This window comes from Chionomys nivalis, chromosome 13 (assembly GCF_950005125.1).
Source record: "Chionomys nivalis chromosome 13, mChiNiv1.1, whole genome shotgun sequence".
NCBI classification, from domain to species: domain Eukaryota; kingdom Metazoa; phylum Chordata; class Mammalia; order Rodentia; family Cricetidae; genus Chionomys; species Chionomys nivalis.
In genome coordinates this window covers 50,960,835-50,987,604 of record NC_080098.1, presented here as the reverse complement: position 1 = coordinate 50,987,604, position 26,770 = coordinate 50,960,835, and the positions used below count along the sequence as shown (strand labels likewise).

Genomic DNA, 26,770 nt, shown 5'->3' with positions numbered 1-26,770 from the left:
GTACTTCCCACTTGTTTCCCCGTTCCCATCGGCAGTGCCCAAGAGCTTGGATCCATCGCATGCTCACCAGGCAGCAACCGTGCAGTGCAGCCATTCTTTTACTGGTAAAACAAAACCTGGTGCTGAATCTAGGTGTGGTGGCATATGCCTTTCAGCATAGCATAGGCAAAGGCCGGTGGATCTCTATGAGTTTCCAGGCCAGCCATGCCTACATAATTACATAGTGGAACTCTGTCTCAAAAAGGGAAGTAGGCTGGGGAAGGAAGGGAAGAAGAAGAAAAGGTAAAAGAGTTGACTGAATGCTTACCACAGATGATACATGATACTAAGCCGCTGCTCAGTCCACAGCACTGTAAGTTCTGTGAGGATGGCGCTCTGATTTTCCATAGGGTTACATCCCAGTGAGCCCACTGTGGTACTATGAAAGAGAATGACCCTCATAGGCTCATATGTCTGAATACTTGGTTCTCAGTCGGTGAAACCATTTGGGAAGGATTAGGTATGGCTTTTTTGGAGATGTGTAACTGGTAGGTGCTGAGGCTTCCTGGTATGCTGTCAGCCTCTGTCTGCAGTCTAAGATTTGAGCTCTCTGTTGATGTGCTAGCCACCTGCTACCTCCACTCCACCATTATTGTGGGATGTTTAGACACCATATGAAGAGGTATATTGCTTTGGTATAATAAAAAGCTTAATGGCCAATAGCTAGCTAGACAGGAGGTATAGGTGGGATTTCTGGGAGAGAAAGAAAGAGGAAGAGGAATCAAGGCACATGGGAGACACCAGGAAACATGGATACAACAGGAGATACAAGATGGAAGAGAAGTAATGTCATGTGATAGAACATAGATGAATATAAATGGGTCAGTTTAAATTATAAGAGCTAGTTAGAAATAAGCCTAAGCTAATGGCTGAGCTTTCATAGTTAACAAGAAATCTCCATGTCATTATTTGGGAGCTGGTGGTACAGAGAAAGCCTCGTTACACACCATCAAGGATAACAACTCTGAAACTATAATCCCAAAACAAACTCTTTCTTCTCTAAGTTGCCTTATGTCTTATTACAGTAATGGAAATGTAACTAATATATCCATAGTAAGTGGAAAATGCTTGTGCCACACCTAACTTCAGCATTCCCATTTTGGGCCATAGCCTACTGTGGAGTGTCAGTAAGACCCCTGCATGGCTGACTGGGGTCTGCCTGACTTCACCAGAGAGGAAAGAACTGCTTATTGCTATTTCAGGAAAATTCCAAATATAAAATTCCAAATACAGTGTCCACTAAATACATATCAGTGTCATACATTCATAGAGTTGAGAAATAAATAACCAAGTTAGATATTGTCTGTAGTGTAGTCTAAACCTATCAATATGGTAGTAAATGAAGTTAAACAATCCTGCAGCCAATCGGAGAACAGAAAGAGTGCCACCCACAGGCAATGGATTCTAGCACATTCTTGGAGCATGGAAAATCGACATAGAATCTCCTCTAATGAAACAGCAGATGAGGAATCCACCAAGAATCGTGCAGAGACAGAAAAAGGAGCAGCAGAAGAAACTCCTTTGTGCTGTGGGAATCTAGCAGAGTCGCTGTATCAAGGTTAAACATTAGAACAGAATAGCCGTTTTTCTAGAAGGACTTTGACCTTGAAGAAGTCATGGTGGAAATCAGTGATTGCTTTCTGTGATTTATAGAGTTGTTTTTCTGAAGCAGCGTTACAGCCTTTGCATGACTTTAGTCACAAGACAGCCCTGGCACCTCTGGAATGGAGCTCTTAGATTAATGGGTACTGCAAACAGTTCACAATAAAGACTGAAGGGGCAGGAGTGTGGTGTTTTCCTTCAGAAAACGTATAGATTAGATCAGGGACTTTGGTATGAGGAACTTGTTTACCCAAAAAACAATTTTGTGTAACCATCACTAAACACACCTTTGAACAGGTATTCGAGGTTCAGTCCATCAGAGGCAGGACTTTCCTGCTGCCACACAGGCCAAAAATTCATCTCGGAGCGACTTCTTTCTTTGACTGACTCACACAACACAGGGCACCTGACACTTTCGTTTAAATAATATGTGCCAGAAAAAAAAAAACCCTCAAAACTTTGAAGGGATGAGGCTCAGCAGATAAAGTACTTGCTGTGAGAGCTTGAAGACCTGAGTTCAGATCCCCAAACCCACAGAAAAGCCAAGGAAGCATGGCAACCCACTGCTGTCCCAGTGTTCCAGAGACAGGAGTTCTCTCCAGGACAAACTGGCTACTTAGAAGTAGAGGTTTTGGTGAGCTCTGGGTTCAGCCAGAGACCTTGCCTCAGTAAATAATGTGGCTCATGTGCCTGATATGACAGGTGACAAAGATAACAGAATAAAGGCCACGCTGGCCTGATTTGGAGTGACTCTGATGCCATTGTAGCTCCTGAGCACCATGAGGTAAGCTGAGGCATTCACCTTACCCACCAGAGACCATTATGAATCAGTGGTTCACAGATCATGATGGCTCAGTGTTAAGAGCACTGACTGCTCTTCCAGAGGTCTTGAGTTCAATTCCCAGCATGGTGACTCACAGACATCTAAAGTGGGATCTGATGCCTTCTTCTGGAATAAAGTTGATAAAACATTCATATACATAAAATAAATAAATATTAAATAAATAAGTAAGTTAAAGTGGCCTCATGTCATTAAAATGTAATCAGTAATGGTTTTCTCAGCCCTTCTCCAAAAGGATCCCTGGCTGCTCAGTGGAGCTTATAAGATCCAAACAACAGTGGAATCCTACCAAGGGTCCACTCTGTCTATAGATCCATTTTAGGTCATTCCTCTGCTCCCTCACAATTGAGATACATACACTTGGAAGCTGGCACAGTCCCCACACCAAGTGGAGAAAGCCAAATGGAAAACTCTAAAATTGTTATCACTCAGCCACAATGAACAATATTGCATCCGGAGGAGGAAGGTAGACATTAAGACCATCTTAAGAAGACCAAAGATGCAATAATGGTAGATCCTGCCACCTCTGGAGCAAAGACAGTGGGCAAGTCTGTGAGGGATTGTCTTGATTTGTTCTTTGCTGTAGTAGGGCCCAGTTCACTGTAGGAGGCACCATTCCTCGACAGGTGGATAACAAAGCTGACTCAACATTACTCTGAGTGGGACAAAGAGTGAGCCAGAGAGGTAGCAAGCAAGCAGTGTGCCTCCATGGTTTCCGCCTTTGAGTCGCTGCTAAGTTCCTGTGCTGACTTCTCTCAGTGATAGACTGTGACCTGTAAGGGTGGTGACCCTCTCCTCCCCGAGATTGCCTTTGGTCAGTGTTTTAGCACAACAGAAAGGAAACTAGAACACATGACGTGAGTCAGAGTAGATGAGGAGCTGCTGCTGTGGGATCTACTCCACTCACCACTCTGCTGCCCACCAAGGGGACAGTTTTCAAGGTCAGGAACCCTTCCTCAGGACCCTGACTCACAGTGCTTTAGAGACATTATGTCACCGATGGGAATGTCTCATGAATCAGAGGCCAAGGAAAGCGGGAATGGAACACTTACCACCACTTAACAGCAGCCCTTTTAGAGAACTGTGCCTTCCAAACCTGTGCAAGCAGATACAGGAACAGAATCCCGCTTCCATCAGTGAATGCTGCAGAAGACCAAGCAAGTAGCTCTGACTGTGTGAGCATCTGGGCTTCTGGGCTCTGGGTTAGTTACTTCACTCATTGCTGTATAAGATGCCAGACAAGCCACGTAAGGATGGTTTTAACACCCCCTCACACAACCGCTCATAGTTTGAGGGTACAGTCCATCATGGTGGGGAAGGTTTGGTGTGAGACAGTTGGTCACAGTCAGAAACAGAGAGGTGAATGTTGGCACTCAGTTCACTGCCTCTCTTTCCCATTTTTATTCCACAGACTGCCCCCCACCATGAGCTGGTGCTGTCCACATTCAGGGGAGCCCTTCCCTTCTCAGTTAAATGTTTCTAGGAACACCTTAGTAGATGCTCCTAGAGATGTGTCTGTGAGGTGATTCTAATCCATTCAAGTTGACCATGAAGATTAATGTTTTGTCAAAACAAAAAAACCTAGCAGGTCCAGAACAATCACCATCGGGCAGCACAAAATTCACCCTGACCACCACCAGGAGACAGGGCTGTTGGTACCCTGTCGGGGTAGGGAAGGAAACGTCATGTATCCACTCCTGACACCCAAGACTCTTTTGCCCAGTCATGACAGTAAATGGACAAAAGAGAAACTTGGTCAAAGAAGGGCAGATCTCCCTCCAGGCAACAATCCTGGTCCAGCTGCTGCATATTAGGTCTTCCAGTGCCATGCCTGTCGGGATGACCTCAGCCATCGACTCTGGCTAGCCTAAAGGTCTTCCCAGTGAAAAAGACCCAGCCACACAAGCCCACCACTGTCAATATCTCTGACAGCCCAGAACCCCACTGCTATCTCTAAGGTGTTGGACTTTACAATACAGCCTTTTTCCTTCTGTCCAATCTTTCTCTCTCCCTCCCTTCCAACAGTAATTCCTAATATGTATTCAGGCTAAACTCTCTCTGAAGTCGGCTTCTGCAGATCCCAGGTTGGGTCCATCTGCATCGATGACTTGCCCCTGCTACTGGAATCCAAGGTTTGTCTGATTGCAGCTTTATTGAAAGAAAACCCAGAGATAAGAACTGATAAAGGAAATAATTTTATTGATAGTCTTGCCCAGAAGAAGGGGAGAGAAAATTTCTTAGCTTTTCTCCATCTTTCCTGCAACAGGATTATAATTTTTTAGAAACAATTAAACAAAATCCAGGAACTGCAGATTTGTTGGTGAGCAGAGGCAAGCTCTTAGAAAGGTCATATGGAAGGGAATTGTTCTCTTAGAAGTGTGCTCACTCTCAGAGGAAGGTCTCCGGGAGAAAAGCAAATCCTCTAGAGTTCATTCTTTGAGAGTCCCTGTCATTCTCATCTGGCTTCAGGCACCCTTGGGCCATTTAGTCACCACCTAATCTCTGATGAATGAATCCAAAGCCTGTGTTCTTCAGGCTACACCATCCAGACCTGACTGCTGCACAGCCTCAGGATGTCCACTCGGCACATCTCCTGTCCCTCTGTCCATCCTGGCCCACTCACCTCACCATCTGCCCTGAAGCGGTGAACACAGCACCACTCACTCTGTTCCCAGCCACGCATTTAGGAATCTTCTTCCTTCCTGCCAAGGGCAAGGGTGCTCGCACCCCTCCACTCCCCACTCTAGGCCTGGCCAAGCTGTTTCTATTGCCGCCGCCAGGTGTGAATGTAGCCGTCTCCAGCCTGGACTGCTGCTATGACAACCTGACACCTTTTCTTAATGCTTCTTTCACTGGCTTCCAGTTTGTCGTTTGTTCTATTCCCAGAGAGATCTGAGCTTATGCCATCGAAAAAAAAAAAAAACCTCTGCAATAATGTTTAACCTCAACGTTTTTGCAGACATGCAAACCCCACTCACCCATAAACTATTTACTTTATGCTGGGGGATGTGTGCCACTGCATATATTGTGTGACCCACCTGCCTGAGAAACTGTATGTGCTGAAGTTTGCCATCCCCGCATAGAGAAACCTTCCTAGACTCCAGGCAGGCCGACTGAAGTGGTTCCCTGTTCTCCATCCCTGCCTCCTACAGAGCAGTGCTCTGTAGTGTAGTGTAAATGGCTATTTGCATGGCCATCCTTGCTCCTAAGGACAAGAACAGGGTCATTCACAGTGCTCTGCTCAACCTGAGACACTGTTGGTAACAGACAAAGGGAAGATGATTGAAGTGAGTGCAAGTTCCAGACGGAGTCTTGGGCTCTAGTCCTGGTTCTTCCATTAATTAGCCTGCGGCCCCGATTCTAGGTCTATTGTCTTAACTGCGGAGTGAGATGATAGGTTCAGGTGCTGTCTATTCAAGTGCCTTCCAGGCCCAAGATCGGGTAAGAACATAAAATGTTACCCAAAGCCTCACACCGAAGGGTGCAGCTCTAAAAAACACCACCAGGTGGCAGATGGGAAGGAAAAGGTCTACTTGCAGCGTGGCTTTTGCTTTCAAAGAGCCGGCCCCAGTGTGTCCTTGAGAGCCTGTTCTTTGCTGGAAAGTGCCGTCTGGGAGTCTTCCCCCAGGCTCTGCCACTGTAAAACAGGCCCGTGAAACAATTAGTGTAGTCACCTGCGCAGAGCACAACCTTCAACCGCAAAAGCTTGCAGCAGAAGGTTAAGAAGGCCAGCTAGAAGACAAAGAGAAAACTGATGGTCAGGGTTTTGAAGATCTCTTTCTGCTACCACTATGAGCCTCTAGAGAGGATTTCTTTAGAATTGTAAGAGGTTTTGTTTGTTTTTGTTGTTGTTTTGTTTTATTCTGTTTTGTTTGTTTAATCTTGGGGCTGGGGATAGAACCCAGGGTCTCATGCTGTGCCTCTGAGCTACACCTGCTGCCCTAGTCAAGGGATTTTAGATGGAGGATAAGAAAATTGCTCTATGGGACTGGAGAGTTGACTGATGTTCAAAGACCATGGGTTTGATCCCCAATGCTGAAGGAGAGAGCGAGAGCGAGAGCGAGAGCGAGAGCGAGCGAGCGAGAGAGAGAGAGAGAGAGAGAGAGAGAGAGAGAGATGAGAGATTGTGATGATTTCTGGGAATGTCCTTCCAGGTATGGAGACAGAAGCAACCTGAAGGTGGCGCTGTCTCCTGGGATGTTCCTGGTGCATTTAAAGATTCAGAACTTCTGGAATATTGGCAGCACCATGGAGCTGTTTGTGGACAAGATCCTTGGGCTTTTAGCCAAACTCAAACTGAAACCCAGACTTGGTTAAACACCATGGTAGGCAATGGGCTACTCGGGTGAATAATAGACTAGTGTATGCAATAGTAAACATTTGACCTGCTGTATCATGTGACTCGATATGAGAGATTCTATTTTTAGTTTATGCTGTATATCTCACTTGCAATAGGACAAGTTCCTTTTGGAACTCTAGCTGATAGGCCCTCTGCCACCACAGGTCACAGCAGCAGAGATGAACACCAAGTGGTGGCTCTCAGTGATTTCTGTTCTGACCTAAAAGTGACACATCACATTCCCTCACACCCCACTAGTTCGTTCACTGGGGTGGGAGGGGCCCTGAAAAGCAGGGGACTAGATGAAATGTTTGCAGACCGGAACTGTGCCTGCCACAGTGACGGCATTGGGATTGGGGGCTGCGGGGGGGGTACAGTTCAGTGTTAGCATGTGGTATGCACAGGGCCCTAAATTCAATCCAGCACTAAGAAAGAACAATCTGATCAACTGAGAGTCATCGACCAGCCAAAGCATCTTCAGACTTTCAGTGAGGAAGCCCTGGAAGCCTGGGGCCAAAGCTGTGTTCTGTTCACCTTCCCAAGTGACCAACCTATTTTAAGTTTTGTTCTAAAAATCTTGTTTGTTCGTTTAATTGTTTGTTTGGTTGGTTTTCAAGACAGGGTTTCTCTGTGTAGCCCTAGCTGTCTTGAAACTCAATCTGTAAACCAGGTTGGCCTCGAACTCAGAGGTCTGCCTTCTTCTGCCTGCTAAGTACTAAAATTAAAGGCATATGCCACCACTGCCTCACAACTTGTTCTAATCTTAAAAGTGTACGGTAACCTCTTCCTGTCACCAAGCCCACAAAGCCAACTGCAGCAAATTCAGAATGTGTCCTTCTGGCCTTGCTACTGTACATGAGAGGACCATGTTCCCGCCGGAAAGGAACCCATCATTCAGGCAGAGCCCCCACCTCCTCTCACCTTCTCAAGAATATACATGAGCAGTTGCAATCTCTTCCTCTCTCTCTCTCTCTCTCTCTCTCTCTCTCTCTCTCTCTCTCTCTCTCTTTCTCTCTCTCTAATGCGTTACCCATTCCTACCTCTTAACAAACCATTCCAGTAGCTCAGACACATACTTATTTTTTGCAACTTAAGAAAACAAAATCTTCCCTTGACCCTGCTTTAACCCTGAGCTATAGGAACACCCCTGCTCTTCCTTTGTTTGAATAACACTCAGTCATGGAGTATGAGAACCAGCTGCAATGAGGCCCAAAAGCTAAGGAAAGGGCACAGCATGCAATCTATTAAGTCCTTCTACCCAGCGGCATATCTTAGATACAGCAAGACAGAAGCATGATCACACTCTAAGGCAGGAATGGGGATAGTCTTGTTAGATGAAGGTGGCCCTGACCGGCCACAGTTCCTGGTCTTTCTCAAAAACTATTAACATGTCAAACACCAAGTTAAGAGGCAGTCCATCAACAGTGAATTCTAACTGCTTTGTTTATGCTATAGTGTGTGGAATGTGTGCCAGGGTCACCTGGCGGGCAAGATAGCAGTTACAACCAAGATGGCAATAGTTAGATCAAGCTGGCTCCTACCCTGCCCCAGTAAATTCCTGGAAGAGGGATTTCTGAATTTCCCTCCTTCCCTGCCTTCTTGATTGGTCTTTGTTTTGTTTGTGTATGTGTGTGTGTGTGTGTGTGTGTCAGAGAGAGAGAGAGAGAGAGAGAGAGAGAGAGAACACTTCTATGTGGTCCTACCTGTCCTGAATCTTGCTATGTAGACCTTTCTGACCTCAGACTCACAGACATCTGTCTGCTTCTTCCTCCCAGCAGCGGGATTAAAAGTGTGTGCCACCATGCCCTGCCTCTTCATTGTTCTTGTTTTGTTTTGACACAGGATCTATGTAGCCCAAGCTGGCCTGGAAAGTGGGGTTGGCCTGCCTCAGCCTCCTCAGTACTGGGGTTACAGGGCTGTGCCACCATACCTAGCCCTTCTCTCTTGAGCTCACCCCACTTGTTTCCTTCTCCTTGCCACTGAGCTTCCCCTGGTGAAGTCACCACAAGCTTCTAAGTGACAAGTCTCAGTTCCTTTCTTCTGAATGGAACAATGATAGACAGGATGCTGCTCTGTCTTGTTGCTCTTGTCTCTCCCTGCCCTCCTCTGAGGTTTGCTGTCTGGCTTTTTATCATAGTCCTGCCTCTTTTGTAGCTCTTCTTGATCAGCGCTGTACCCAGAAAGTTCCTTATTGTCTTTTACACACTGCTGACTGTCCAATATATATTTCTAGAACCAACACCCAAACTCCAGGTTTCTGTAGCCAGTTCCCTCCCTGACATCTCCTTTGGAGGAGTCCTGAAACCTGCCTCTTGAAGAGGGGTTCACCCACAAAGCCCGCCTTCCCCATTTTATTAGCCAGACTCTGCATCATTGTGGCAAAAATGCCCAGTATGAACATGTTAAGGAAGGACTAGTGTAGTTTGGCTGGCAGTTCCAGGATTCAGCCCTGTCTTTGTTGATTCTGGGCTGAATATCAAGACAACAGAGAATATGGTTGAGGCTACTCCCTTCATGGTAGAAGAAAGCAACCAAAGGGAAGACAGGAAGGCACCAGGGCAAGACAGAGCCCCCAAGAACACAGCCCATGCACTCATCTAGCACATCCTGTGGATTCAGTGCCCCAGCTCAGTCACCCAGAACAAGGGAGAGTATCCATTGTTTACCATAGTGGCTGGACATCAGCCTGGGAACTACAGCTCTAAGTGGCTACCCCACGTGGCCAAAGAGGCTCCAACCACCCATCTATAACCAAGGAAAAGATCTAAAATTCAAATTCAGCCAGGTGTGGTGGTGCATTCCTGTGATCCTAGAGCCCCCAAGAGGCAGAGGGAGGAGGATGCTATAAGTTCAAGGCCAGCCTGGGTTATACAGTGAGGATCAGGACAGTCACAGAGCAACAAGACCTGTCTCAACAAACACACACATACACACACACACACAGAAAAGCATCTTAAGCCAGCAGACATATTTACCTCTCTTTTAAAAACAATGCAACCTCAATATAGACTTGCCCTTGCCCTACCTAGAGGATATCGGCTCATCTGATAGATGACAGAGCCTTAGACTCTGGGCTCCTCCATCAGGCCACTCTGAGCTCTATGCAGAAGCAGACAGCAAGAACACAGATTCTGCTTCAATCCTTCCTCATCTAAAGGATACCTCCAACTCCACACTGATGAACGCGTGATAAATAAAAGATTCCTGCCACGTGGCACTGGTCCAAGCAGAAAAAGGAGGCCACAAGACTCATGCGCGGATTCACACAGCAAAGTAGGGCTCCGTTTCAAACAGGCATACGGTTTGGCAGCTGCGGAGGGGAAAAAAACCTATTATTAACCACTGAGAGATGTATGTGGACACCGAAAGCAGCAGAAACCACAGATGTTGCTGGGTTCAGGAGCAGAGGGGATGGAGAAGGAGGGACTAGGTCAGGTTCAGGTAGGTGGGGCCAGTGAAGTCTCTAGAGATGGGCAGAGAAACTTTGGAGTAACCTGAGAGGCCCGAAAGCACCTGGCCCCTGGGCAGGCCTACTCAGTCTGACTGACCCTCCCCAGAGACAGTGATTTGAGGACCTGCACCAGCCAGCGCCAGAGAGCTCAGGGTTGGGCTGGGAGGATGAGCAGGTGTGAGGAACTGAAGGGGGCGCCAATCCATCTGCCCCGGATTTTGTGGCTCACAAGTTTCCAGCAGTCCACCAACAAGTATAAAGGCCCCAGGAAGAGCTCTCAATTGCTCCCCCCACCCTACCCCCCACCAAATCAGCAGGCTGGGAAAGGGAAATGTGTGTATGTAGAGGACACCCGGAAAGAACAAGGTGGGCACACTGCTAGAGCCAGGAGGAGTGGTACCCCACTCTCTTGCTTTAGATTTCCTGATGCCTTGGAATTCCATATACAGCCCCAAGGTTTAATAGTTCAAGTAAATGTGGGTTCCACTGTAACTTTACTTCTGGAATTGTGCCTACTTTTAAGATAAGAGCGTGCATGCAGGGGAATAATCCTTTCTCACATGATGGAATATCTGTGAGTGTTTATAGTGCGTATTGAAGAACATGACCTTTCGCTCAGCACCACCTTGGGCCTAGGGCTGTGAACTCCACCTGCCCTGCTCCTTTGCCCATCCTCGCTTTGAGTATGGCATGGCCATAGCCAGCCATCTTGAAACGAGCAGAGTTCTAATCACCAGACTGAGCCTGCTAAGAGTCTTCCATGGGAAGTGAGGGAGGGCACACTGGGTGCAAGGGTCCCTTCCATCCCCCAGGCTGTATATGCAGTTGATAACTGCTGGCAGGAGGGAGACTTTCTTCAGAGGTATCCTTGCTAGCAAGTCTCCCATGCTCCTGTCCCAATTAAACTGTTAGTTCAAGCTAGACTTGGGTTGAATGGCTGTGTCAGTGCCTTGTCTGGGGCGAATAGATAGTTGCTCATTTCTTCCCAGGAAAAGCCACACGTAATTGTTCAGGGAGGTGGCTTGGAGGAACCGATCTTGTGACAAATAAGATGTGATACGATTTAGCGAGGATGGGGAAAGGAGCGGGGCAGGTGGAATTCACAGGCACGAGGCGGTACTGAGCGAAAGGTCACCCTGTCTCCTGGGTAAATCTGTTATTTTCTCAGGAACCTCAGCCTGACTTCAGAGCATTGAGCTAGATACAGAGAGACCCAGTCATTGGAGAAGGCAGAACAAAAGCTCTCATCCTTCCCTTACCTCCCCTCCCCTCTCCGCAGCTTGTTATGCTGAGGCAGATCCATCATGAATCCCTGCCTGGGGAGGAGGGGTAGATGGGCTGGTTGCTCAGCATAGTTCAGGTTTTTTCCTGAGATGATTAAAGCGCTCTTCTCACATTGGTGACTCACAGCCTGTCTGTAAGCCATTCAGCTGTCCCTCTGGTTCCCCACAGAGGGCCCTTTGAGGGCAGTGGACCCTACACCTCCACCAGGTTGTGGGCGGGTCCCTTCCTGGCACAAAAGAGGCTCCGTTGCAGAGACTATGGACGCTGCGGCAAGGCTATTTCTGGACTCGCTTTCTCTTCCTGGTGAGGAAAACAAGCACATCCACCCAGTAAATAAAGGCGAAGCCAATGAAAGCAGCTGTATTTCAAGAAGAGCCGGGGAACAAGCCAGAGAATAAATGAACAGATCCAGTGACAAAATGTCCATTCACTGGGTGCACTCGGCAAACATTTACTGAAGGCATCTGTGCACCCGGCACTGGACTGAATGCTGGGGAAACAAAGATGCCCTTGAGAACAGTGACCACCGCCTCCCTTGCACTGGAATGGGCATGCATTTTAACCACAGCACCTTAAAGAACTAGGGATGCGTGGGATGTTTGAATCATGCGCAAAACACGAATGAATTCCACGGCGACGCTTAGACATCCGCTCAAAGGGTCTTATTTGTGATCTCAGTCCATAACATGTGTCAATCAAGCTCACTGATTCTAATGACAATTGTACCTGATTTTATCCAGAAACCCATTCTTTGATAGGTGAGTAGCCAAGCAGTTTTCCCACTGTGTGCCAGACCCTAGGCACACCACAAAATGAGACAGACAAAACTATCTTTAGAAAGAAACAGAGGAGCAATTAAGTACGGTGCAGCTCAGCAAGTGCTAGACATAAGCAGAGTGGCTTAGGAGGTTCATGGAGTGAGCACAGATGGAGTTTGAGGCTAAACATACACAAAAATAAGATGACATTAATCTCTGTTTATTTCCCATTAGAACCAATTTATTGACAAATCGGACTTGAAATAACTTGGAACTAAATATTCTCCCAAAGGGATACATAATAAAATAGTAACTATTTAAAAAGAGATGAAGGGCAGTGGTGGTGATAGAAACACCAGACGTGCAAACTTTGGAATTAAGTCAGGCATGGTGGCACAAACCTTTAATCTCAGCACTCAAGAGGCAGAGGCAGGCAGATCTTTATGAGTCTGAGGACAGCCTGGTCTGCATATTGTATTCCAGGTCAGTCACGGCTACATAGTAAGACCTTGTCTCAAAGAAATAAAACCTGTAATGTCACAGTTATGGCAATGACCGTGAGAATAAGAGAAGGGGCTGAGAGAGAGGAGGTGTGATGTGACAGACAACCACAGGGATGGCCTCACAAGCTTTAAAAGCCAGTACTTTTGCTGAGCACTTGGTCCCGTGTGTCCTTGTTCTGCAGAGGCATGGGCATTTTCATATGGTCATTTCCCCTTCCCCATAGCAAAAGGTGAGGGCAGAACAAAACTAAGGCGAGTTTTGCTGTGCATGTAACCAGTCATACCCGGTCCAAGCTGACCCAGGCATGTGAGGCATGGGTTACTGCAGCTTTAAACTCACAAGGGGCTGAATGGCTGTCTGGTAAAGATGGACACAAAAGAGTGTCCAGACACTGACACTGAATACTAGAGACAGTGACAACACCGATGTTTTTTGTGAAATCCAGGCTCCAGGTGTACACGTGGAGTCCAGGCTCTGAATTACAAATGCATTAAAAACAAAAAAAGGCTCATCTTCCAGGTTTCATGTCCACTTTAAGCCAATTGGACATCTATCACCACGTATGGTGGTGTGCTGGCTGGTTTTGTGTCAACTTAACGCAAACCTAGACATATCCAGGAAGAGGGGATCTCAATTGCAGAATTGCCTCCATCAGACTGGCCTGTGGGCAAATCAGTGGGGGCATTTTCTTGATTAATGATTGGTGTAGGAGGGTCAGGTCACTGTGGGTGGTGCCACTCTTGGGCTGGTGATCCTGAGTTGTGTGAATAAGCAGAGGGGCTATAGAGATGTCTCAGCAGTTAAGAGCACTGGCTGCTCATCTAAAGGGCCTGGGTTCAATTCTCAGAACCCATTTGGCATGCAGACATATATGCATCTCCATACACAAAACTAAAGAAAGAAATGAGAGGAGTGGAGATGGATGGACAGAGCAAATCCCGAGCAGCAAGCCTATAAGGAGTGCTCTTTCAAGGCTCCTACTTCAGTTCCTGCTTCTGCTGTCCTGCTTCATTGAGTCACCTCCTTGATTTAACTGTGACCCGGGCTATGTAAGCTAAATAAACCCTTTTCTTCCCTGTCCTGGCTAGTTTTATGTCAACTCATCACAAACTAGGGTTATCTGAAAGGAGGGAACCTCAATTAAGAAAATGCCTTCATAAGATCTGACTGCAAGGGTCCAGTCTATTTTGGATGATGCTATCCCTGGGCTAGTGGTCCTGGGTTTTATAAGAAGGCAGGCTGAGCAAGGCATGAGGAGCAAGCCAGAAAGCTGCACTCCTCCATGGCCTCTGCATCAGCTCTTGCCTCCAGGTTTGTGCCCTGCTTGAGCTCCAGTCCTTATTTCCTTCATTGACTAAGATGTGGAAGTGGAAGCCAAATAAACCCTTTCTTCTGTAACTTGCTTTTGGTCACTGTGTTTCATCACAGCACTAAAAACCCCAGCTAGGACATTCCCAAGTTGCTTTTGGCCAGTAATTATATTACAGCAGAAAAAAAAAAAAAAAAAAAAAAAACGAAGACAGGTGATATACACTTGTAATCCCAGTGTAATCCCAGCGCTGGGGGCTAAGTCAGGAAGATTGACTTTCAGACTAGTCTGGGCTAGTAAGAGCCTATTTCAGATAAATAAATAAACAAGACAGAAGAGAACAACATCTCCAAAGAAAAAAGAAATATCGTGACATCTCCTCCGGCTGGAGAATGAAGTATCAGCAATAGAACACAAAGTGCAATGAGACAGACATGTTTACCTCCTTCCTGCAGTCAGTTACTGAAGAGCAAAAGGTAAATAATTAGGAGAGGGGAAAAGCAGAGTCAATAACACTCAAGGAGCAACTTTTTGATGTATAGCATATACCACGCAGGCAGGTGAGGGGCATGAAAGAATACGGGACCTGCAAAAGATCAAAGTGAGTGTTCTGCCACACACACTACACTGATCCACCTTCGCTGGGCTGTTTCCCTCCTTAAGTTATTGCTGAAGTTTCCTGGTTGGTACTGGAGATAACACTGAAGATGGCTATCTTCAGAATTTTCATTTCTGACTAAAGATATACAATTTTAGGTAAGATAAAGTAAATAAAAAGCTCAACAAGATGGAAATTTGTTTGATGAATAGGTGTATTGGTCTATTTTCTGTTTTTATAGCAAAACAAACTGAGCATTTTATTCAGAAGTAAAGGTTTATTTGGCACACAGTTCTGGAGGTCTGAGAATATAGTATCCGCAACTGCATAGCTCTAATGAGGATTTTCTGAGTAAATAGCATGGCTAAGTGGCACCATGATGGGAATATGATCACATGGTAAGACAGGAAACCAGAGAGCTTCAAGGGCTAGGCTCATGTATTTATAACAACAACCTGCTCTCAGAGGAACACTGGGGTCCCTGGAGAAACACATTAATCTTTTCTGAGTGCAAGGTTTCCAGTGTACTCACTCTACACTAGGCCTCATCTCTTAAAGCTTCCCTTGCCTGACTGTCACCACACTGAGGACCAGGCCTCCAACACATGTACCTTTGGGGGCACACACTCTAACTGTATTTAAACCACAGCAAATGGAGATGCTCCATTAGGCCACTCCTACCACACTGAAGGCCTGAAGGGGCGGTGGGCTGTAAACACTCCTGTGAACAGTTATGAGGACAGGGTCATCTCTAGAGCCTGAGGACGTTCAATATGAATCTTTTAAAGATGATCCAAATAGTCTTTGAGTGGTGGGTGGGAAAAGGGCAGAATGGAACTCTTTGGTCAGAAACACAACACCTCACTTTAGCATTCGATTTCTTCAGGAACAGAAGCCAAGAGTATTGATTTCCATGGAAACCCACGTCACTCATTCAGTAACCATCTAAGTAAAGAGGAGTCCAACAGGAATGGGGGTAAACAAAGGCTAGGGAGGCCTGGGAGCCCACATCTTAGTTAGAGTTTTGGTTACTGCAACACCATGACCAAAAGCAAGTTGGGAAAGAAAGGGTCTATTTTGGCATCCATCACTGGACAAAGGAAGAACTTCCTTGAGTTATTGTTGAAGTTTCCTGGGCCCATGCTCTAGGCATAGTTTGTTCTAGACACCCCAAGACCACATGGGGCCCATCCATTTGTGCTACCACTTCCGTCACAAAAGAATAACTTAGAGCACATCACGCCGGTGGGTGATGGACAGAGTTTGTGCGTCTCTCCCATCAGTGGGCAGAGAAGGTAGAAAGGCTCTCTCTGGGAGTCTCTGGTAAAATTGTATTCATTTCCATCTCGCCTCCATCGCTGCATAGCTCCTAGGATTTGATCTGCCTGGGGCATTGAGGGAATGAAGAAAAGACAGTGAAGAAATGACAGACACACATAGACAGAAGAGCTGGGGTCTAGTGGACTGGACTCTTGGATGGAATAATTGCAGCAACCCAGAAACTCAGCATGCTTATTATACACAGTTGAACACAGAGTTAAGGTTAGTGCATATAGCTGAATATGGAGGCAGGCTTATGGTATACAGCTGGATCACGAAGATGGGATCTACTGATTTCTGTAGGTAGTCTCTCTAGGGAAGCTGTCATCAGACTGTAAACATTGGGAGGGAGAGGTTGGCAAAGTGCGGTAGACATTTTCTGCACACACTGCCAACATCCACACATGGATCTAGAGGGAAAACGCTGGCATTTTCCTGAGCCTCACCCAGGTAAGGCTTTGCCATTCCCATGGGACTGAGGCATTGGGATCTTTGGCATGGCCATCTCATGTCTGCACACATCCACGCATGCTCTCAGGGCTTCCTCCACTCCCTGCATCCTCAACCCCAGGCTGGCATGTTTCACGTCTGCTGCAGTGAGAACGGTAGAGCAGCTGTCACGAGCTTTCGTGCCATGAGGCACAATCTGGGCTTGCGGTGACTCTCTGTTGGCCATAACTTATCCCATTTCCTCACGTCTCTGCTTTTAAGTCCACACTTCCTCTGCGGCTGTTTCGAACATGTCTTCTCCTATTGTGCCGGCTATGGATTTGCTTCTTTTATAAAATTATGGCCTTTCTCTCCACAGAGGTCACTGAGTGTCACACCGCTTTGTTTCATAGTTTTTCCTTTAGTTTTTCCAGCAGAATTTTAGCCCAAGCCACGCCCCATGATCTCTCGCTGGAAATTATTCACACGGCAAACTTTGATCCATGAGCACTTTTCTGTCCTGTTTCAGTGCCCCTTAAGTTGGCATCTTGGAACCAGTTTTGAGGGAGTGATTTTACATCCATGGTGTTGTGACTATCTTGCAAAACTGAAACTCTTTGCTCGATAAGTAACCACCCAACTCCCCCTTCTCCAACTCCTGGTGACCCCAATTCTGTCTCCTTGTCTTTGACTCCTCTGTACAATACCTATGCATGAAACTGTATGGCTTTGTCTTATTGTCATGGGCTAATTTCAAATGGCCTCATCATTAGCCCTTATATCAGAATTTCTTCCTTTAAAAGTCTAGGTGGCTATGTTTTTATAAAGTATAAATATATTTTATAAAAAGACTAGGTGTATATATTTCATCAAATATGCCTACAGACCACATTGTTTATCTAGTTATGCATCCATGGTCACTTGCAATGCTCACCTCTTTTGGTTCTTATGAACTCCCTACCATGAACGTGGGTGGACAGACAATTCCCAGGGATCCTGTCTTCAATTGTCTTTTTATTTTTTGGCACACTTTTGACTAAAAGTATGACACCACACCCAGCTAATTCTTTTGAATCTGCATACCAGACTAAACCTTCTGGTAAGTTTCCTTTTTGATAGGTTACTTTGAAAGGAGCAACAAATTCTCTCAGACATCCTCTCAATGGAATTTTTTAAAATATTAGCATGCTGTGACTATCTATTAGTGGCCACCGACTGGGAAATGAAGTAGAGACTGACTTGCTAAGAGGTCCTCACACATGCTCATTAGGGCAAAAGGCACAGGGGTGAGTGTGTGTGTGTGTGTTCTCATTTTATTTAAACAACAAGCAAAGGTCTGTAGTGGATTTTGGAGAGAAGATGAGCTCTGGAGACACTGCCAAGCAGCAGTTGCTAGTGGAACAACGTGGGAGGTAGCCCACGGTCACATTGTTACTACAGCAATCTGCCTCCTTCACTTAAAATGGCTCCCCCATACTATCTTCTGCAGTGTACTCTGTTTTCAAAAGGGATCCATTTTCACAGCAATGGCTTTCACAGACAGCACCTTACAAGGGCAGGCTGTCCGAGTTCTTCCAGCATGCTTCATCTAGCACTTCTGCTTTCGTTTTCGTCCCAGGATGGCTCTGTCCTATGCACAGCTAACCGGGCTGCACTGTGAACTTTTCTGGGCTTCCCTTTGCAAGATCTGAGGATCTTAAAATCTTTGCTAAGGATGAAGGAAGGGAGACAGCACATGAAAAAGAGCTGATGCCCTGGAAAATCAGGGGTTCCCCTCCTTCTGCTGATTTGTGTGACAAGGGAGGCAAGCTTCCTTGTGAAAGGCTTGCTGACTGGATGCTGGCCTTTTAAATCCATGGGAAAACACCCAGCCTCAATGAGGAACAAAGAGCTAAGGTGCCTGTGCTGGGCTGCATTTGCTGCATTCAAGATGCAGACTTTTTCTCTGCGGATCTCTGCGGATCCCAGTCTTTTGCTGCCTGAGTGGCTGATCCCTACAGAACCCTACAGCAGCAGGAGGACAGGGGCTCTGAAGCCCCCACCCAGGTGGCGCCTAAATTCTAGAGCACTGGACAGTGCTGCTGTGCCAGCACAATAGCTTCTCATCTCCAAGTCGGAAGGGAAGGAAGGAAAGAACCGGGAAATGAACGCTGAACCAAGATGGTAGAGCCCAGGAGTGTTTTCACGGCATCAGCATCTTTTTAGGTCCAGTGCCCTGGGTATTTTACATAAATGTTAGGATTGATAACCTCCCAATATTTCTAACCAGAGAGCAATGAGAAGGGCGGATGAGGTGGGGGAGGATGAAATAACCAGGAATCTGCAGCCTTTACAGTCTTTCTTTCAATTCCTTTTCATTCACTGGCAAAATGTGTGTTGCCTAGGAAACCGCGTGCATCTAGGCTACATAGATTAGGCTGTGGGGGTGGTGAACTGAACGCTAAGTGGCGAATGCAGGCTAGCTATGAGCAAAAAGTCCTGAGCTAAATGTCTCATGATTTCAATAGATGGATCAAAATACATTGTGCATTAAGAAAACAACACTTTCAAATTTTACTATGTATTGTTTATGAAACGTCTCCTTTCTAGCTGACTTCTTGAGTTACTTAAAACAATGACCCTTTGTGTACAATAAATGCACAGTTGAGGATTTGCCCTTAAAAATAATTTGACTAAAAGCACTTATCATTGTAACAGTTTTGGGGCCTCCCTCTATAAAACAAATGCTGGATTTGATTTTGCACGGAGATGCTTCTGCACCTGTCTCTTAAATGTTAATGCATCATTAAAACTAATTGGTGTGTAAGAGATATTGAATGAAATACATTGCCCTAAAGTTTTCATGATTGATATGTGACAAAGAGAGAGGAATCTAATAAAAGGCAAAAAACAAATATTGGGGACCTGCCTAATTTTGCTTCCGAATAGCTCTTCCTTTGGGTTAAGCAAAACAAGGCTTTCTTTCTTCCTTCCTTCCTTCCTTCCTTTCTTTTTTCTTTCTTCCTTCCTTTCTTTCTTTCTTTCTTTCTGTTTTTCCTTTCTTTTTTCTTTTTCTAAGTTCACAGATGAATAGAAAGCCATTATGAAAAGAAGAGGCTGCTGTCAATATTTCACACACACAAACAGTTCGTTGCAAAAATTTACAATGTGCAACACCATAATCCCAATGACAAGTTGGATGGGAACAATGAGGCAAACCACACGAAAGAAATGCTGATTTTGAACCAAAAAGCTGGATCGTCACTCAGGGTCTCCCAGCTTTGAGGATTTCTAGTCACGCTCTTCCAAACTGCTTCCGTTATGAGAAATCCGAGAGAAACGGCCCTTTCATCTATATAATCGTAAACACGAGTTTTTAACCAGCTACTTTGCAAAGATCTGGCTGTGAAACAGAAGCTGAGGGAGGAATCCATTAGGTGAGAGAGGCAGGCTCAGATTACCCAGTTTAGAGTTGAGCCCCCAGAGGCCCCTGAGCTCGGGATTGCTCCTTGACTGGCGCAGCTAGGCGGGACCGCTGCACAGCGGCATCTACAACGGCATTGCGGGTGACACCCTCTCTGTGTTATATTCAGGGTAGCTCAACACCACCGCAGCCACCACCTCTAGGTCTACATATGCAATAGCCCTATTGGCTGTGCGTGTAGTCACCTTCCCTGAAAACCCCGGGCGTCCGGGAGACTGTCGGAGCCCTGTCAACTCGTTTTGTGACCTTGGGAAGTATTCCGTCTTCGTGTTTTAACATCTGTAGGAAGATTTGGTGGGAAAATCTGGGGTCAGGGTCTGGAACCCTGCTAGTGGACATGTGGGCACACCTTCTGTTGTTTTGCCTCTCTTCTCAACCCCACCCTGACCTGAGCACCCGCAGCCGTGTCTGGAGAACTCTAGCTATAGAGCTCCAGTCTGGGCACACTGGCAATGTAGGCGGAAAGGCCTTTGTTCTGGTTGCTTCTCGCTGTACATTAGAATTGAGTTTAAAGCCCGTCCTACATCCCCCTCCCCCTGCGGAAAGGAGAGGCGATGACAGCTTGCAGATGGTTCTAGCAGGCCCTCCTTCGCTCAACAGCTGCGAGCTCTACCCTATAGCGAGACCCTGAGTCACTTGGGCCTCCTTCCCCAGAGAAGGAAAAGGGTCACATCACCTCCTAAACCACCTCCAACCTGGGGTAGCAGGGAACAGCCTCCGATACTCTCTTCGTTCCTCCCTCAGAAGAACGCAGGTTTATCTCACACACGCGCCCAGATAGTAACAAAGGAATCATTTTCTTCCTCGAATACCTAGAAAATGCGGGTTTGAAGGGAGTGTGGGTGCACCGCGTCTGCGCACGCGCCGGATGTTAGTGCGCCAGGGTCTGCGGTGGTCCCTGGCTAGCTCACGGTGCTGCAGTTTTTAGGCGTGTCCCCCACTCTTCATCCGCAGCATCAAGGCTGGGACCTCGTGGTCGCTGTAAAGGAAGATAAGAATGCTCTAGGCAATGACGGTTCTCGGATCCAACCCCCTTTCCTTACAACAGAGGAACCTAATGCTGGGAAGGACAGCGCCTGGCTGATTTTTAAATACTCAGCTGTGGAACACATCCCACGCTTTTGTGAATTCTTTGTTTCCCCGACAGGCCCGCCCCCAGAACTCCACCCTCAGTCTGCCGGCAGCACAGTTCAGTCAGCGTGGCCTGCCACACCCACTCCATCACTTGGGAGGAACAAAAGCCAATCACAGGGTGGAAGGGGTCGTTGGTATGAAGCTGAGCGCTGTATATTCTTGGAGTGGGTCAGGCAAGGCTGGGCTCAGAGGTCCTTATTTCCCCCTGAATGCTGCTACTGCAGCGAAGGAATAGAGTTGACAAAGACAAAGGCAAGGACAGCTGATGTTAGGGGCGGAGAAGAACGCGCTCTGATGCCCTATAGTGTCCCAAGTCAGAATCTTTGGACCTTTGTTTTACCAATTACACTGGACTTCCTGGGATCACCTGTCTTTTCCTAAAATTCTATGTAATTGGCGTATGCGTTTGGACAGTCGTTGACCTCCAGGAATGAGGAAAGAGGCAGTACTTTCGACAGGTGCATTAGCTAGGCAAAGCCTGCCCAGTGTTAGAAGAGGAATTGCTCGGGTAACGCCAAGTAGTTAGCTTAAATCCTGTGCGCACTCTCAACACCGGACTGCACCTGCTGGAATTGCTATCTCTTCCCTACCCATTACCAGCCCTCTCTCAATCCCTAGCCTATGGTATTAATTACCCCGCTTCGCCACTCTCCGGTCGGATTCACGTTCCCAGTTCTCAGTTCCCCCAACTCGGTTCCCCCCCCCCCTTCTCAAGTCCCAGACAATGATCACGCCCAGCTTCTCCCAGGAACCCCCACCCCTCGCAAGGTCTTCACACCCACGCTGATTGGCCACAAGCCCATAGTCCAGCCCCCTGGACCGTCCCTGGGGCTCAGAGCATTACGTCAACTCAGCCTGGAGAGCGCCAGCGAGAACGGGACTGGGGGGCTTTGGCTGGGGGGCGCGGTCTGTTTGGTACGCCCCACCCTCCCTGCATAAAAGACCGAGCCCACCCAGCCGTCGCCCTCAGCTCATCGTTCCGGAGTAAGTTTCAGGTGGCCCTGCAGTGGGTGTGGAAGGGGAGGACCATCAGACCCACTGACACACATCCAAGTCAGCAAGAAGCTTAAGAGGCACCATGCGAGAGATCGTGCACATCCAGGCGGGCCAGTGCGGCAACCAGATCGGTGCTAAGGTGGGCTCGCTGTTTAGGGGTGGGGGAGGATCGGTAGCACAGCTCCCCTCGGGATACTCGGGCACCGGAGAGCGAGGTGGTCCTAGGTGAACCCAGGTCTCGCCAAGGGCGTACTTGACTTGCTTTGTGCAATCGGATGGGGCGTAGGCTCAGAGGCGACCTTAACGCTTGGGGATCTCATTCGATTTTCCCGGAATTGTTCGAAATTTGGGCTGCTCCTTCTTCCTTTTCACTCCCTGATCACCACGCGTGCCTGAAGAAGGAGCGGGTGTGTCGGTGGGCGCGCCAGCCTTTGGGAGGGGCCGGGACGCAAGGAGAATTGATTTTACTCGCTTGAACACCAGGCAAGCTGCAGGGGAGGGGAGGAGAGCGATTGTCTGGTTAGACGTGCTTTGAATTTAAAATATCCTTCTACAGTTTCCTGGCCTCACTCTCCCCGCCTGCCCCCTTTCCGCTCCTGGAGTCCCAGCGCGTTTGTCTCCGGCCGCCACTGGCGGCTGTGACCGGCAATCCCAGGCTGGGGCTGCTTTTTTTACCCCCACCCCCCATCCCTACCTCCTGCCGAGAGCAGCTGTTCGCCTGAGAAACCGCCCAGTTTCAACTTTCTGATCTTGTACAATGTAAGCCCTAAGGCTGTGCCCGGGTCACGCCACTCATTAAAGCTTCTGCAATGTCGGGTTATTAAAACTGGGTGGGGGCTTCTCATTGCGATTCGGGTGGGGTCGTGCATAGCTAAATGCAGACTTTTTATGTCTCAGTTTTGGGAGGTCATCAGTGATGAGCATGGTATCGACCCCACTGGCAGTTACCATGGAGACAGTGATTTGCAACTGGAAAGAATCAATGTCTACTACAATGAAGCCACTGGTAATTATTTTTAACACCCCATGTTCAATTTTGGTACCCCTATGCCCTGCTCTTATATGGCCCTAGAAGAAGATGTCTACTTTAGGATGACCACTCTTGGGTGGGGCCTCTTCCATGCCAACCAAATCCATTGAAAACCTGGTCATAGTCCTTTCTTTGTTTGGGGGTAGCACCAATCAGGAAAGAGGTGGTACCAAGCCCTTCTCTGCAGAGATTGCTGCCTGAAGGACTAAACCAGCTCTTGTTTCCCTGCAGGTAATAAATATGTACCTAGGGCCATCCTGGTGGACCTAGAGCCGGGCACAATGGACTCAGTCAGGTCTGGACCATTTGGGCAGATTTTCAGGCCAGACAACTTCGTGTTCGGTGAGTATGTAGAAGACAGAAAGGCACAAGGTGCCAATTATAACTGGCATAAGGGGTGGAGAACTGTGATTGACAGGCTGAGAGCATAAATGGCATCCAGGTGCATGCTGGCTAAGCCTCAGTTTAGGCTTAGAGACAAATAGTTCATTGTTTAATATTTATTGGTCATTTGCTGATACCTTGAAATAACTATATCTGACGGGTGATTAAAAAAAAAGAATTTACCCAATCATGGTTGAATTAAACCTCTTTTGCTCTGACAGGCCAGAGTGGTGCAGGAAATAACTGGGCAAAGGGCCACTACACAGAGGGTGCTGAGCTGGTGGACTCCGTCCTGGATGTAGTAAGGAAGGAGTCTGAAAGCTGTGACTGTCTCCAGGGCTTCCAGCTGACCCACTCACTGGGGGGAGGCACAGGCTCAGGCATGGGGACCCTGCTCATCAGCAAGATCAGAGAGGAGTACCCAGACCGCATCATGAACACCTTCAGCGTCATGCCCTCACCCAAGGTCTCTGACACCGTGGTGGAGCCCTACAATGCCACCCTCTCCGTGCACCAGCTGGTGGAGAACACAGATGAAACCTACTGCATCGACAACGAGGCCCTGTATGACATCTGCTTCCGCACCCTCAAGCTGACCACACCCACATATGGCGACCTCAACCACCTGGTGTCAGCCACCATGAGCGGGGTGACCACCTGCCTGCGCTTCCCAGGCCAGCTGAATGCAGATCTGCGCAAGCTGGCTGTGAACATGGTGCCCTTCCCACGCCTGCACTTCTTCATGCCAGGCTTCGCACCCCTGACCAGCAGGGGCAGCCAGCAGTACCGGGCCCTGACAGTGCCTGAGCTCACTCAGCAGATGTTCGACTCCAAGAATATGATGGCTGCCTGTGACCCGCGCCATGGCCGCTACCTGACCGTGGCTGCCATCTTCCGTGGCCGCATGTCCATGAAGGAGGTGGACGAGCAGATGCTTAATGTGCAGAACAAGAACAGCAGCTATTTCGTGGAGTGGATCCCCAACAACGTCAAGACGGCCGTGTGTGACATCCCTCCCCGGGGCCTCAAGATGTCTGCCACCTTCATTGGCAACAGCACCGCCATCCAGGAGCTGTTCAAGCGCATCTCGGAGCAGTTCACTGCCATGTTCCGGCGCAAGGCTTTCCTGCACTGGTACACGGGCGAAGGCATGGACGAGATGGAGTTCACCGAGGCAGAGAGCAACATGAACGACCTGGTGTCTGAATACCAGCAGTACCAGGATGCCACTGCAGATGAACAGGGCGAGTTCGAGGAGGAGGAGGGCGAGGATGAGGCTTGAGTTCCCCAGGCCAAGAAGGTTAGGGAAAGCTGAGATGAAAGCAGGGGGAGGGGGGCTTATCTGTGAAAATACCTTGGCAGTTGAAGGAAGAAAGATGGTCTTAGGTTTGTGCTGGGTCTCTGGTGCTCTTCACTGTTGCCTGTCACTTGTTTTCTCTTTTTGTAATATTGATAACATCAATGTAACTCTCGAGATCTTTCTGAACTCCTGTTGTAATGGCTAAAACCACATAAACCTTTGTGTCCTAATGGTGTCTTTTTTTCTTTCTCTTTAGTAAGTTCTTTATTATCAACTTATATCCTCCTTTCTCAACACATAGTACTTTCTTCCCTTAGAAAAGAATGAAAGCCCAGAGGCATCGCCTCTTTGGGTATGGCATGAGTTAATATATCTTGAACCAAGAATAACCTTACTCAATCCAACAGGAGAGAGCAACCTGAATTTTTAAAATGCCCTTTGGTACATGACTCGTTTGCTGCAGGAGTGCACACAAAGTGTGTTTTCATGTAGATACCTCACCAGGCCTTTATCTCCTTTATAAAGTTTTATTTGAGCGGTTACTTAGAGGCACAGAGTGCAGCATTTAAAGGAGAATAGAAAGTTAGTTTCCTCTCCTCCCGTGGTTTTTGATCCAGCCTTCCTCTCTGGAGGGTGTCATTATTAATAATGTTGATAATTGGTAATAATCCCCAAGTTATATTATTTTCATGGTTCTGGGAATCAAACCTGGTGCCTTCTTGCACACACTCAGCAAGCATTACACCACTGAGCCCAACAGCTGTGTTCAGGAAATGGGCATTCCCTATGTAGATATGCTGTGTTTTGTCTGGCCTGCTCTTACCAGTGGACATTCAGGTCATTTAGACTTTCTTCACATAATGCTACAATGAAAAATTTCGTGCCTGTATCATTGTACACACAAGAAAAACTTTCTGTAAGTGGGGTTTCCTGCCTTTTTAACTTAATGAAGTTATGGGCCCTCAGGAACATACGTTAGATATTTAACAGGTTCATTCTCAGGTTTTCCCAGCCACAGTGTCCACAGTTTTACAAATTTTGGACTAGCCTTCATTTCAGTTTATTTGGAAATACGAATTTGGAGCAGTTGGGGAGTTTTCCTTTAAAAAGGCAAAGCATAAGAATTTTCATAGTTTATTACATTCTTATCACGAAGGCCCGGGACCCGAACTGTGCGCTCAAGCCTGATCTAGGCTGGAGTGAAGGAGTTATGGGGGTTCAGCCATCCATGGTCTCAGTTACGATTCTTCCACAGGAGTTACTGTAATTTCTCAAAATGGCTCCTCTATCCCTCGCTAATCTGGCCCCGTCAGTTTCTCACTTGAGGATGAGAAGCAGACGATAAATAAGAACCAAGTGTGCAGAATGTATTTATCTGCTCCTCTAGAAAAGAAAATAAGTCAAAAAAAACCATGTTTAGGGTTTTTCTACTCTTAGATGAATTCAAACCTAGAAAAAAAAATACTTTATATCTGGCCTTTTTATTTTTTTTCCTTCTGTATAGGTCTATTGTTTTAAAAGGAGGGCATACAGAATTTTTATTTTAATAAAATGTTGAAATATATTTGGAAGCAGTTCCAAGGGGAAGTGTGAGCAGTATCATTTTGAATAGTGTTTTTTCTTTTTTTAAATCCACCCCACTACTAGGCTCCATAAATGGAAAAGAGCAGCCGTTCATTGTATAAGTATAGATCACAGACACCTGACAGTGAGCAGGGTTAAGTGGGTCAGGACCTTTAGTTCCAACTTTCTATATTTAATGGCAAACCGGCAGGTGTCAGTCGTGGCTGAGCTGGTGTAAAGCTTCTAACAACCTCCTTGAAGCGTGGTATTGGTTTTAAACACCCCGAACACTTGGGGCAGCTGCCAAAGCCCCTGGGCCTGTCCTTGGCCAGGCATTTCTGACAACCTGTCAAACTCATGGCAGTAACTTTGGAAGAGGGGACGAATGACTGCTGAGCACCTTGTGGCATTCTGGAAGCGTGCATC

The 26,770-nt window shown here is 47.2% G+C and overlaps 1 protein-coding gene across 1 annotated transcript; it reads left to right on the top strand.

Annotated features, from left to right (window-relative positions):
• Positions 1–21,966: 21,966 nt before the first annotated feature.
• LOC130885652 (tubulin beta-2B chain) lies at positions 21,967–25,011 on the top strand. Its single transcript, XM_057787349.1, has 4 exons — positions 21,967–22,206; positions 22,965–23,073; positions 23,329–23,439; positions 23,703–25,011. The coding sequence occupies exons 1-4, from the start codon at positions 22,150–22,152 to the stop codon at positions 24,761–24,763; spliced, it is 1,338 nt and encodes a 445-aa protein (XP_057643332.1). The 5' UTR covers positions 21,967–22,149; the 3' UTR covers positions 24,764–25,011.
• The last annotated feature ends 1,759 nt before the right edge of the window (positions 25,012–26,770 follow it).